This window comes from Anomaloglossus baeobatrachus, chromosome 5 (genome assembly GCF_048569485.1).
Source record: "Anomaloglossus baeobatrachus isolate aAnoBae1 chromosome 5, aAnoBae1.hap1, whole genome shotgun sequence".
NCBI classification, from domain to species: Eukaryota; Metazoa; Chordata; class Amphibia; order Anura; family Aromobatidae; genus Anomaloglossus; species Anomaloglossus baeobatrachus.
The window spans coordinates 415,326,665-415,340,438 of record NC_134357.1 but is presented as its reverse complement, the minus strand read 5'-3'; the positions used below and the strand labels follow the sequence as shown (position 1 = coordinate 415,340,438).

At 42.2% G+C, this 13,774-nt stretch overlaps 1 protein-coding gene across 1 annotated transcript in view; it reads right to left on the bottom strand.

Moving 5' to 3' along the window:
- MYO1D (myosin ID) overlaps positions 1 to 13,774 on the bottom strand; it is a 139,224-nt gene that overhangs the window by 26,940 nt on the left and 98,510 nt on the right. Inside the window, exons 12-17 of the mRNA XM_075350264.1 lie at positions 5,309 to 5,379; positions 5,104 to 5,178; positions 2,821 to 2,953; positions 703 to 869; positions 326 to 533; positions 14 to 237 (exon numbers count right to left, since the gene is read on the bottom strand). Coding sequence (XP_075206379.1) covers positions 14 to 237; positions 326 to 533; positions 703 to 869; positions 2,821 to 2,953; positions 5,104 to 5,178; positions 5,309 to 5,379 — 878 coding nt within the window. The remainder of the gene's footprint in view (positions 1 to 13; positions 238 to 325; positions 534 to 702; positions 870 to 2,820; positions 2,954 to 5,103; positions 5,179 to 5,308; positions 5,380 to 13,774) is intronic.

Here is a 13,774-nt window from a genome sequence, read left to right as displayed (position 1 = left end):
CCATCTTAAGCACCTGTTGAAGATGATCTGCATACATTCCTGGAATCGTCGGAGCACCTTAGGGGGTGTTGGCCATTTTACATTTCTCCCATAATCTCTGCTGTTCCGGACCCCATTGAACCTCCGGACCACCTCAAGAATGTAGGACTTCACTTTGTAGCGTCTATAGTAGCGCATTATTGTGTGGGCAGACTTCATTTTCTTATATCTCCAGCGGGCCAGTGTTCCTCTCCATATCTGGAGGAATATTAAGAATGGACTTAGATTACAAATATAGGTTGTATACCTAAGAAATCAACAATAATTCAGCTAGACTCCATCATACCTTCTGCAGGAAGAGGATGATTCTTATCAACATCACGCTACGCTTCTCCTCCAGGGAGAACAGGGTACGTGGAGTGCGAATAAAAACTTTGGTTCTTCCATAGGCCGCATCCTGGTGAAAACCACACTCTGTCAAGAGTTTTTGTACAGCAATTTGGTCTGAAGGCAAGTCGTGGTTCGGCCATGTCAACTGGGAAATCATCTTGTACCTGGAGTGGTGGACATGGAAGATCGATGATAAATGGAACTGAAGACAAAGGCTACAAACTATAATCTAACATGCCCTCATCAAGTATCACCCAACCCTCCCATTCCATGTGATGGAGACCTGTTGTGCCATAATATACTTGGAAGGAAAGTGAAAAGAATTACACGTACCTGTGAAGAAACCTCTCATACACCTGACGATATGCAAAACCAGCTCGTCGGACACGGACATTCTCCAGTAAGCCCAAGTACCCTACTTGGTGTTTGCATCGCTCCTCATCAAATAGAGATGGTGACTTTTTGTCATTTGGTTTAATGCATCGTACATAATATGGCTCCTAAGATATCACCAGAAGACACAGGGTTAGATCAGGTAGAAGAGATTCCTTTTTACATTACAATAGCCTTTCTTATATCAATTACCAACACAGAGTTCACAATGTAAATCTCACATATTCCATAATGTAAATTACCATAGGAGAATCTGTTTAGATAATGAGTTTCAAGACAAAACAATCACTGATCTCGGGGAGACCAGCCACAGAAAACACTGCCCGCAGCCAGCGAGGGCGCTCAACACAGTGAAATCCTAGCTACATTGCCCCCTGGGAAATATGCAAATCAAAAAAGTCTGTGGAGCCTCTGTTAGGAGTCTCAACACAGAAACCAGCTAGATATCCCTCCAGGAAGGACCCAGCCAAGGAGTGGCTCTTTTTAGGAGACCACCAAAACCACCATATTAAGTGGCCCTTTTAGTCAATATCCAACTTTTTGACAAGTTTAAAGATATGACAAGGGAAATACCAAGGCCAGGTATCCATCCACAGACAGCTGTTTCGGGGTATTGCCCTTCATCAGTGTGGAGTAGGATTCTGGCCATGTGGGAGCAATGCCTAGTAGACCAACAAGACAAAACAATCACTGATCTCGGGGAGACCAGCCAGAGAAAACACTGCCGGCAGCCAGCGAGGGCGCTCAACACAGTGAAATCCTAGGTACTTTCTGTGTTGAGACTCCTAACAGAGGCTCCACTGACTTTTTTGATTTAGATAATGAGTTTTATATTCGATTTCAGCTCTGAAGTCTGCAAAAATGTAAGTGCAATACTGGACTATAATATATCGTATATCAGATTATAAGACACACTTTTCCTCTCAAAAATTTGAGGGGAAAAGGAGTGGTGCATGTTAAAATCCAAATGTAGTTTACCGGTGGGTGGTGAAGAGGGGTCAAAGGAGGCAGGGGTAATGCTATGCGGTGTGCTGCCCACGCTGGTCTGTGCGACGCTCTTCTGTGCATTGGGTGGTGGGGCTCTGCTCTGCGCGGGGCTGCTTTGTGTGGCGGGCGGTCATTCGAAGATGTCGGCGGTCAGGGCTTCAAATAATGGCACCTAGAGTCAGCGCCTGCACAGATGGAGCTCTCAGCTAAAGCTCTCATCTGCGCGCACGCGCCAACTCCGGCCGCCATTATTTGAAGCCCTCACCGCCATCTTCAGAATGGCTGGTGACTCACCGCCTCCCCCGCAGAGCAGAGCCACGCCACCCCACACAGAGCAGATCTGCGTCACCAGCCCCGCACAGAGCACAGTCACATCACTAACCCTGCACAGAGCAGAACCACGTCACCAGTCCTGCACAGAGCAGAGCCACGTCACCAGTCCTGCACAGAGCAGAGCCACGTCACTAGCTCTGCACAGAGCAGAGCCGCATCACTAGCTCTGCACAGAGCAGAGCCATGTCACCAGCCCCGCACAGAGCAGAGCCGCATCACTAGCTCTGCACAGAGCAGAGCCACGTCACCAGCCACGCACAGAGCAGAGCCGCGTCACCAGCCCTGCAAAGAGCAGCGCCCGCATTGAGTATCTAGGCCCCCTCTGTACCACTGGCAGCATTGCAATACTCCAGTACAGCCCCTGCCTCCTGTGACCCCAGCTCCGCTACTGCCCCCTCTCCATGATAAAACACCACCGGATTATAAAACGGACCCCATATTTTTTTTTTAACCTTTTTTTCCCTCTAAATTTGGGGTGCGCCTGATAACCTGGTGCATCTTAAAAAACAAAAAATACAACACTCTATAAATCAAGATCACAACAAGTAAAGTAATGCAATATAGTAACAAAACTAATCTCAGAATTAAAAAACAAACTAATATGAAAGAAAGTAAAACCGCTCAAGGTTTCCACATTGGCGCTCAATTTTTTTTTAGGATTATAGTCAAACCGTGAAGTCTAGGTGCTACTCCTGCACACAGCGGTCAGCGATCACATGGCATTCCTGCTTCTTTTACCTTGGACGCCAGGTTGTCTACAAGGGCGATCATGGAGTTCTTGAATAAGGTAGCTGCAGTCAGTGGACGCTTTGTGACCTCGGTGATGCTCAGCTTCCCTTCTGGCCACATATTCTTCAGCACAGGGTTGTTACTTAGAAAATGGGAAATAAAATAATAATGACGATAAATAATAGAGTTTATGTAGGGGTGTCACAATCATGAAACACAGTTTATTGTATATTCTGTTTTCTGTATTTATTTTCTATTTGATGCATAAACTGAGGCAACACATTTGTGATGTATACAGTGACTTGAAAAAGTATTCATACCCCGTTAGCTTTTCCACATTTTTTTCCACCTTAAACCCACAAATTTAAATGTATTTTATTAGGATTTTACGTGAAGTGTTTGTGTTGACAAAGTAGCAAGAAAAAAAATGATACATGATTTTCTAAATATTTAAAAAAAATACATCTAAAAATTGTGACATGCATTTGTTTTTAGCGCCAATTCTGAGTGACCAATTACTTCCGGAAGTCACCTAATTAGTAAATGGAGTCTGTGTATCATTTATTCTCAGTACAACTACAGCTGTTCTGTGAAGGCCTCAGAGATCTATTTGAGAACATTAGGAATCAAACACCATTATGAAAAAAAAAGAAGACACCAGACAGGTCACAGATTAAGTTGTGGAGAAAAGTAAAGTACAGTTAGGTTATAAAAAAAACAGCCCAAGCTCTGAACATCTCACAGAGCAAAGTTCAATACGTCATAGAATAATGAAAGGAGTATGTCACATCTGCAAACCTACCAAGACATGACAGTCCACCTAAACTGACATCCCAAGCAAGGAGAGCACTAACTAGAGAAGCAGCCAAGAGGTCCAGGGTCACTCTGGAGGAGCTGTGGAGATCCACAGATCAGGAAGGATAATCTGCCCTCAAGACATTATTAGTCGTATGCTCCACAAATCTGGTCTTTAAGGAAAAGTATCAAGAAGAAATACATTTTTGAAACAAGCCATAAGAACTCCCCATTGCAGCTGGCAAAAAGCCTTGTAGGGTACACAGTATGTGGTAGAAGGTGCTCTAGTCAGATAACAAAGTAGAACGTTTTGGGCTAAATGAAAAACACTATGTGTATGGGAAGCTGGTCAGAGGTGATGGAAAGATGGATGGAGCTAAATACAAGATAATCCAGCAGGAAAACCTGTAAGAGACTGCAAAAGACTTGAGACTGGGAGACGTAGTAGGTTCACCTTCCAGAAGGACAACGACCCTAAACATGCTGCCAGCGTTACAGTGGATGGTTTAGATCAGGGTTTCCCAAACTCCAGTCCTCATGGCCCCCAACAAGTCATGTTTTCAGGATTTCCTTACTATTGAACAGGTAATGGAATCATTATCAAGGCATCACCTGTGCTATATTAAGGAAATCCTGAAAACATGACCTGTTGGGGGCGTTGAGGACTGGAGTTTGGGAACCACTGGTTTAGATCAAACCATATTCATGTGTGTGAATGGCCCAGTCACAGTACAGACCTAAACACCATTAAGAATCTGTGACGAGACCTGAAATTTGCTGTTCACAGACGTTCTCCATCCAAGCGCACTCAGCCAGAGATATTTTTCAAAGAAAAATGGGCAAACATTTTCAATCTCTAGATGTGCAAATCTGGTAGAGGCATTCCTCAAAAGATTAGTAGCAGTAATTGCAGTGAAAGGTGGTCCTACAAAGTGTTGACTCAGGGGCTTAACACAAATGTACGTCACAATTTTCAGATTTATATTATTCACATTTAGAAAACAATGTATCATTTCCTTTACAATTCACAAATACTTGTTACTTTGTGTTGGTATATCACATAGAGATCCAATAAAACACATTCAATTTAGTTGGTGTAACGTAAAAAAACGTGGAAAAGTTATGAATACTTTTTTAAGCCACTGTATATCCAGATCAAGGAGTGGACATAGACATAAGAGGGCCCTATGCGAGAACAATATATGGGCTCTTTGCATTTCAATAGCTCATCAGAATACAGAATTTCACCTGCTTTGGTAATGGTCCCTTTAACTTAGGGGCCTACGTACGGCTGCATAGGTTGGTTGCATCAATGTTATATCCGTCCTGACCCATCAATAAGAGTCTGAGCTGCCATATCAGAAATCACTTATCTGAGACAATCAGGACCATTGCTAGCTTGCGGTAACAAATAGCAGGGCCACCTGCTTTACTGTATGATAACCACAATAGGCTCCTTTATAATCTGTACACAAGCACACCATTGCTTCTTCTCACCTGTTGTACATGAGCCTCTTGAAGTCCTGAAATAACGTGTCCTTGTTCTTATCAATGAATCCCACCACAGAGTAACTGCAAGAAAATACACGGACATCACACCACAAAACATCCCCATATATGTGTCCAAGACCAAATTATTGCACAAGTGACTGAGTTTATGTGATGTTACTGGTCGGCCGCACTATGTCTCCCCAATACTCACACAACATCTCCGGCATAGTGGCGAATTCGGAAATCTCTGTCGAATTCCAAAGCTTTATCTGTTGCACATACCTTAAAAGAAAAATAATTAACATTATATTACATCCAACTGACAATGGTAAATAGCCTAATAGTCTAGCCTGAATCAGAGGGGGGGGAGGGGGGGAAAGTTTCAAAAATACAAAACAAAAATCTCCAAAAAACCACCATTAGGCTCCTGTGGCAGATCTGCTGGTAAGGTTATACATTACATGTTTATGTATATTATGGTATATATATATATATATATATATATATATATATATTTATATTTATTTATATATATATTTATTTATTTATATATTTATATATATATATATATATATATATATATATATATATATATATATATATATATATATATATATATATATATATATATATATATATATATATATATATATATATATATATATATATATATATAAACACACACACACACACGCACAGAGTGTGCAGAATTATTAGGCAAATGAGTATTTTGATCACATGATACTTCTTATACATATTGTCCTACTCCAAGCTGTATAGGCTTGAGAGCCAACTACCAATTAAGTAAATCAGGTGATGTGCATCTCTGTAATGAGGAGGGGTGCGGTGTAATGACATCAACACCCTATATAAGGTATTCTTAATTATTAGGCAACTTCCTTTCCTTTGGCAAAATGGGTCAGAAGAAAGATTTTATGGGCTTTGAAAAGTCCAAAATTGTGAGATGTCTTGCAGAGGGATGTAGCACTCTTGAAATTGCCAAACTTTTGAAGCGTGGTCACCGAACAATCAAGCGTTTCATGGCAAATAGCCAACAGGGTCTCAAGAAGCGTGTTGGGCAAAAAAGGCGCAAAATAATTGCCCATGAATTGAGGAAAATCAAGCGTGAAGCTGCCAAGATGCCATTTGCCACCAGTTTGGCCATATTTCAGAGCTGCAACGTTACTTGAGTATCAAAAAGCATAAGGTGCCACACTCACGGACATGGCCAAGGTAAGGAAGGCTGAAAACGACCACCTTTGAACAAGAAACATAAGATAAAACGTCAAGACTGGGCCAAGAAATATCTTAAGACTGATTTTTGAAAGGTTTTATGGACTGATGAAATGAGAGTGACTCTTGATAGGCCAGATGGATGGGCCAGAGGCTGGATCAGTAAAGGGCAGAGAGCTCCACTCCGACTCAGATGCCAGCAAGGTGGAGGTGGGGTACTGGTATGGGCTGGTATCATCAAAGATGAACTTGTGGGACCTTTTTGGGTTGAGGATGGAGTGAAGCTCAACTCCCAGACCTACTGCCAGTTTCTGGAAGACAACTTCTTCAAGCAGTGGTACAGGAAGAAGTCGGTATCGTTCAAGAAAAACATGATTTTCATGCAGGACAATGCTTCATCACATGTATCCAACTACTCCACAGCGTGGCTGGCCAGTAAAGGTCTAAAAGATGAAAAGATAATGACATGGCCTCCTTGTTCACCTGATCTGAACCCCATAGAGAACCTGTGGTCCCTCATAAAATGTGAGATCTACAGGGAGGGAAAACAGTACACCTCTCGGAACAGTGTCTGTGAGGCTGTGGTGGCTGCTGCACGCAATGTTGATCGTAAACAGATCAAGCAACTGACAGAAGCTATGGGTGGTAGGCTGTTGAGTGTCATCATAAAGAATGGTGACTATATTAGTCACTAATTTTTTTGGTATTGTTTTTGCATGTCAAAAATGTTTATTTCTAAATTTTGTGCAGTTATATTGGTTTACCTGGGGAAAATAAACAAGTGAGATGGGAATATATTTGGTTTTTATTAAGTTGCCTAATAATTCTGCACAGTAATAGTTACCTGCACAAACAGATATCCTCATAAGATAGCCAAATCTAAAAAAAAAACCACTCCAACTTCCAAAAATATTAAGCTTTGATATTTATGAGTCTTTTGGGTTGATTGAGAACATAGTTGTTGATCAAAAAAATCCTCTAAAATACAACTTGCCTAATAATTCTGCACACGGTGTTATATATATATAAAATTTATATTTATATTTATTATATACATACATACATACATACATACATACATACATACATACATACATACATACATACACACACACACACACACACACACACACACACACACACACACACACACACACACACACACACAGATGTGAAATGGGAGACAAGTCTGGAAAAGCTGCAGGTCATATAGGTCATACAATTTGTCCACATAGGCTCTTCACAGAAGCATGATCAACTTACAGCCTTGTGTTTTGTTGAAAAACGGCACCTGGAACACTTTTGAAAAATGGCTGTACCTCTGATTCAATGACCAAATCAGTGTAAGGGTACATTCAGCCGGCTTTATAAAATTGGACAAAGATCGGACAGCAATGCACAGACCGGCCAGTGGGTCTCCAGACCAGAGCATGACAGGTTCATAGAAATATATAAAAGGGGAACGCTCGGGTCGGGAGATCGGCCAGTCTGTGCATTTTGATCTAATCTCATTCTGATTTATACAACCAGCTGAACGCACCCTAACATCAGGCGGTTAGTGTACCTGGAATGAAGAGTGGAGGGATTTGGCTACTACATTATGTCAACCCACACCGTAATCCTGGGAGGTTTTGAAAATTTTGTTTACATATTTTATCACTTGCATTTCATTAACATGTCTATCCATCCTACGATTTTTATAATTCCACAACGTTTCCTTCCTGGTGTTGCAATTTCAATGTTGATAAGTGTATGTATATATAGCAGATGAAACATGTATTGAACACGCCTTCAATTTTCTAAGTAAATATATATCTAAAGGTGCTATTGACATGAATTTCTCACCAGATGTCGGTACCAAGCCATCCAATTCACAAAAAAAAATAAAAAAAAAAAAAAAAAATCGAACTATAGATGTCCAGAAATTTAGTTATGTGGAATAATGAGAAATGACACAGGGGAAAAGTATTGAACACATGAAGAAAGAGAGGTGCAAAAAGCCATGGAAAGTCATGACACCAGCTGAAATCTATCAGTAATTAGAAAGTAATTCTGCCACTTGGTGAAAAATAATATCAAAAGGTTCAACTGATGGCTTATAAAAAGGTATCTCATTACCTAGGTGCCACACAAGAAACATCTCATGATGGGTAAAACCAATGAGCTGTCTCAAAACCTTCACAACCTTATTGTTGCAAAACATACTGATGGCATTGGTTACAGAAGAATTTTCTAAACTGAAGGTTCCAGTGAGTACTATTGCGACCATAGTCTGGAAGTAGAAAAAATATATTTTCATCATAAACTGCCCACGACCAGGTGCTCCCCGCAAGATTGGAGACGGAGGAGTGAGAAAAATTATCAAATAGTTATCTAATAGCCAAGAGCTACCTGTGGAGAGCTAGAGAAAGACCTGGAATCAGCAGGTACAATGGTTTCAAAGAAAACAATAAGTAATGTACTCAACCTCCATGGCCTGTATGCACGCTCACCACAGAAGACTCCAGTGCTGAACAAACTGAACAAAAATCATGTTCAAGTGCATGTAGAGTTTACTGAACAACATTTAGACAAGCCTGTGATATACTGGGCGAATATAGTCTGCTCAGATGAAACAAAAATTTAACTATTTGGATGCCATAATACACACCATGATGGGAGGCCAAAAGACACTGTATATCACCGCAAAAACACCATACCAACAATGAAGTTTGGAGCTGGGAACATCATGGTGTGAGGCTGTTTTTCAGCATACAGCACTGGCAAACTTCATATAATTGAAGGAAGGATCAATGGACAAATGGACTGAGAGATCCTTGATAAAAATCTGCTGCCAGGATCTACCCCACAGCCAAGCAAGCTCAATTGGTTTCAGAGAAAGGAAACAAAGCTGCTAGAATGGCCCAGCCAATCAGCCGATCTGAATCCAATACAAAATTTCTGGAAGGATCTAAAGCTCAGAGTTCATAGAAGAAGCCCACAAAACCTTCAGGATTTGAAGAGTGTTTGTGTGGCAGAAGGGGACAAAATCCCACCTGAGCAATTCATACAACTAGTTGCCCCATACAGGAGGGGTCTTGAAGCTGTCAACCCCAAGAAAGGTTTTTGTACAAAGTATAAATTAAATTTAAGAAATCATGTTCAATATTCTTTCCTTGTGTCATTTCTCATTATTACACATCAATAAATTTATGGACATCTAAGGTTTGATTTTGTTGCCTGCAGCACGGATTGGATCGGTTATTACCAACATCTGGGGAGAAATTCATGTCAATAGCACCTTCAGAGATATATATATATATATATACACACACGTTTTAGATACTTTCTTCACCCGCTGTGTATGATAGGATATGATATGATAGAGATATATATATATGTGTGTGTGTGTGTGTGTGTGTGTGTGTGTTATATACGTGTGTGTGTATGTGTGTGTGTTGGTGCAGAAGATTTCACAGCCTGGGGGTTCGTTATACCAAGAGTCAAGCCAACATTGCCAAGGGGCATTTCATGGGTCCATAATACACACAACTAATGACCTGTTGTTTCAAACCCTCAGCCTTAATTATGACATTTTAATTAATTAGGTCTGCATATATAGGTATATACAAAAATCTCAAATGTGTGTGCTTTCTCCCGTGACTGAAGAAGTTCTTCAATGGGAAGAACAGTCTAGTAAGTCATCACTGTGGTGGGTAATATGAAATACGTGGGAAATCCTGAATGAAAAGCGTCTCTTTGTAGAAATACTTAGAACCATTCTCTGTTTTGTTGACATTTAACACAAAAAAAAATCCCAAAATTCCACAGTAAAGTGTAAGAGTCGGAGGCTTCGAAGTCTGGAATACCAATAGGCCTGTAAATCAGGCGACAGCAGTGTGCAATGTCCATTGGCTAGACATGACATCATCTCTCAGGGATTGATCCCTGCACAGCCCCAGCAACGCAATCAGCAGAGATCCAGGCGCCCTCTGCTGGAGTGTTTAAGAATAACATCAAGATTTTCTGTCTCTTTAGCTGCTTTCACACATCAGTTTTTTGCCATCAGGCACAATCCGGCAAAAACATGAAAAAACAGATCCGGCGTCTGTTGCCGCCGGATCCGTTTTTTCCCCCATAGACTTTCATTAGCGCCGGATTGCCTTGCGTTTCATCCGTTTTTTTGCCGGATCCGGCAAAATTTACTTGTCCGGCGGCCGGATGAAACGTTGAAGTGAACGTTTTTGTGTCAGGCAAAAAAAAAAAAACGGATCGTGCCGTACGGCGTGTTTTATAATTGAAGCCTAAGGATGCCGGATCCGGCGTAATGCGGCAAAAAACGGATCCGGCCGCTGGATCAGTTTTTTTGAACTGAGCATGCTCAGTATCACACCGGATCTGTCAAAAAACTGAAGGAACTGATGAAAAAAAACTGATGCAACTGATCTGTTTTTTCGACGGATCCGTCGCATCAGTTTTTTCGCCGGATCGTGCCTGATGCCAAAAAACTGATGTGTGAAAGCAGCCTTCCATGGATAGCATTCTTCATGTTATGGAGGCATTCTGAGGAACTGCACACTGTACACATTAGTTTATTCACTGATATCTATATAGTCCCACCATATTACACTACAATTTATAGGGTTTTCATGTTACCTCAGAACATTCCTAATCTAATTTCATGTTTTGTTTTTTTTTTATAACAGACTGCAGGAATTTTTTTTCCTACTTTTACTGTTCGCCATAACAGCAGGGAGGGGAGGAGATGTATTGAAATCACCATTACTTTGAAAAGATGATAAAGTATCTATAGTCTCAGGGAGAGCAGAGAAAACAGGCAATGAAAAAGAGTAAAGCACATGAAGAAGTAAATGCAGGATAGAAACTTTACTGACATATCAGGTAATGAATACATCAAATAGTCGGCTTTGCGAATATTTTCTGAATAGGTCGCCGCTATTCGACTATTCGCAAATATTCGATGCGCAATGCAAGTCTATGGGAAACCCGAATAACAACTATTCAGAACTATTCGGGTTTCCCATAGACTTACATTGCGCATTGAATATTCGCATAGTGGCGACCTATTCGGAAAATATTCGCGAAGCCGAATATTTGAGGTATTTGATCATCCCTAATCATAACATTCTAGATATAAAACAGACCTAAATTACTGGGAGAGCTATAAAAGACAAAATCTAAAACTAAAGGCCCCTTTACACACTGAGACTTTCTAGCGATCCCACCAGCGATCCCGACCTGGCCGGGATCACTACAAAGTCTCTGGTGAGCTGTCAAACAGGCAGACCTGGCCAACGACGCAACAGCAATACGGACCTGCAGAACGACCTAGCTGGTCGTTGGGAACGTGTCAAAGCTGCTATTTGAAAGGGAAGTCGCTAACGATGTCGTTGTAACTGTGTAAACACACCGATGCATGCTGTGCAGCGGGAAACAAAGGACCAAAAAATGTTCCTAAAAGATTTGTAGCGATCAGGAACCTCACAGCAGGGGCCAGGTCACTGATGCGTGTCACACACTGCAATGTCCCTGGGGAGGTCGCTATTATGTCACAAAACCGGTGACGTTACAGCGATGTTGCAGTGTGTAAAGGGGCCTTTAGATCACGCTGCAAAATGCACATCAGGGATTCTGATAATTAATGAAGGAAATACTATTGTAATAGAAATTTAGTGCAACTTTATCTAAGCGTAACCACTAACATATCATATCTAAAAATATTTTTTTTTCCATGTCAAAGGTGTCCGTGGCCTTTAAATAGTATGCCAAAGGAAAAGAAGGGAATTTTGTTTACTTACCGTAAATTCCTTTTCTTCTAGCTCCAATTGGGAGACCCAGACAGTGGGTGTATAGCTACTGCCTCTGGAGGCCGCACAAAGAACTACACTCAAAAGTGTAAGGCCCCTCCCCTTCTGGCTATACACCCTCCCGTAGGGGTACGGGTTCCTCAGTTTTAGTACCAAAGCAAGAAGGAGGAAAGCCAATAACAGTTTCAAAAACAAATTCAATCCGATAACCAGATCGGAGAACTTAAGAAACAACATGAACAACATGTGCACCCGAAAAACGAAACCCTAAGAACAAATAGGGCGGGTGCTGGGTCTCCCAATTGGAGCTAGAAGAAAAGGAATTTACGGTAAGTAAACAAAATTCCCTTCTTCTTTTTCGCTCCTAATTGGGAGACCCAGACAGTGGGACGTCCAAAAGCAGTCCCTGGGTGGGTAAAAAGATACCACATGAACGGGCTGTCAGACAGCCTCTTCCTACAGGTGGGCCACCGCCGCCTGAAGGACCTGTCTACCTAGGCTGGCATCTGCCGAAGCGTAGGTATGCACCTGATAGTGTTTGGTAAACGTGTGCAGACTCGACCAGGTAGCCGCCTGGCACACTTGCTGAGCCGTAGCCTGATGTCGCAATGCCCAGGACGCACCAACGGCTCTGGTAGAATGGGCCTTTAGTCCAGATGGAACCGGAAGCCCAGCAGAACGGTATGTGTGAAGAATTGGTTCCTTGATCCACCGCGCCAGGGTGGATTTGGAAGCTTGCGATCCCTTATGCTGACCAGCGACTAGGACAAAGAGCGCATCCGAACGGCGTAGAGGTGCCGTGCGAGCAATGTAAATCCTGAGTGCTCTCACCAGGTCCAACAGATGTAAACCCTTTTCAAATTGGTGAACTGGATGCGGACACAAAGATGGTAAAGTGATATCCTGATTGAGATGAAAGGAGGAAACCACCTTGGGAGAAAACTCTGGAATTGGACGCAGTACTACCTTGTCTTGGTGAAACACCAGGAAGGGAGATTTGCAAGATAACGCCGCTAGCTCGGACACTCTTCGAAGAGACGTGACCGCCACAAGAAAAACTACCTTTTGTGAAAGCCGAGAAAGGGGAACCTCTTTCAAAGGTTCGAAAGGCGGCTTCTGGAGAGCAAGGAGAACCTTGTTCAGATCCCAGGGTTCCAATGGCCTTCTGTAAGGAGGAACGATATGACAAACTCCTTGGAGAAACGTGCGTACTTTAGAAAGCAGTGCCAAGCGCTTCTGAAAGAATACGGATAGTGCGGAGACTTGACCCTTAAGCGAGCTAAGGGACAAACCTTTTTCCAGCCCAGACTGCAGGAATGAAAGAAAAATTGGCAATGCAAATGGCCAGGGAGAAAACCCTTGAGCCAAGCACCACGCTAAGAATATCTTCCACGTCCTGTGATAGATCTTAGCTGAGGATGGTTTTCTAGCTTGTCGCATTGTGGCAACAACTCCCTGAGATAAACCTGAGGCCGCTAGGATCCAGGACTCAATGGCCACACAGTCAGGTTCAGGGCCGCAGAATTCAGATGGAAAAACGGCCCTTGAGACAGCAAATCTGGACGGTTTGGTAGTGTCCACGGTTGGCCTACCGTGAGATGCCACAGATCCGGGTACCACGACCTTCTTGGCCAATC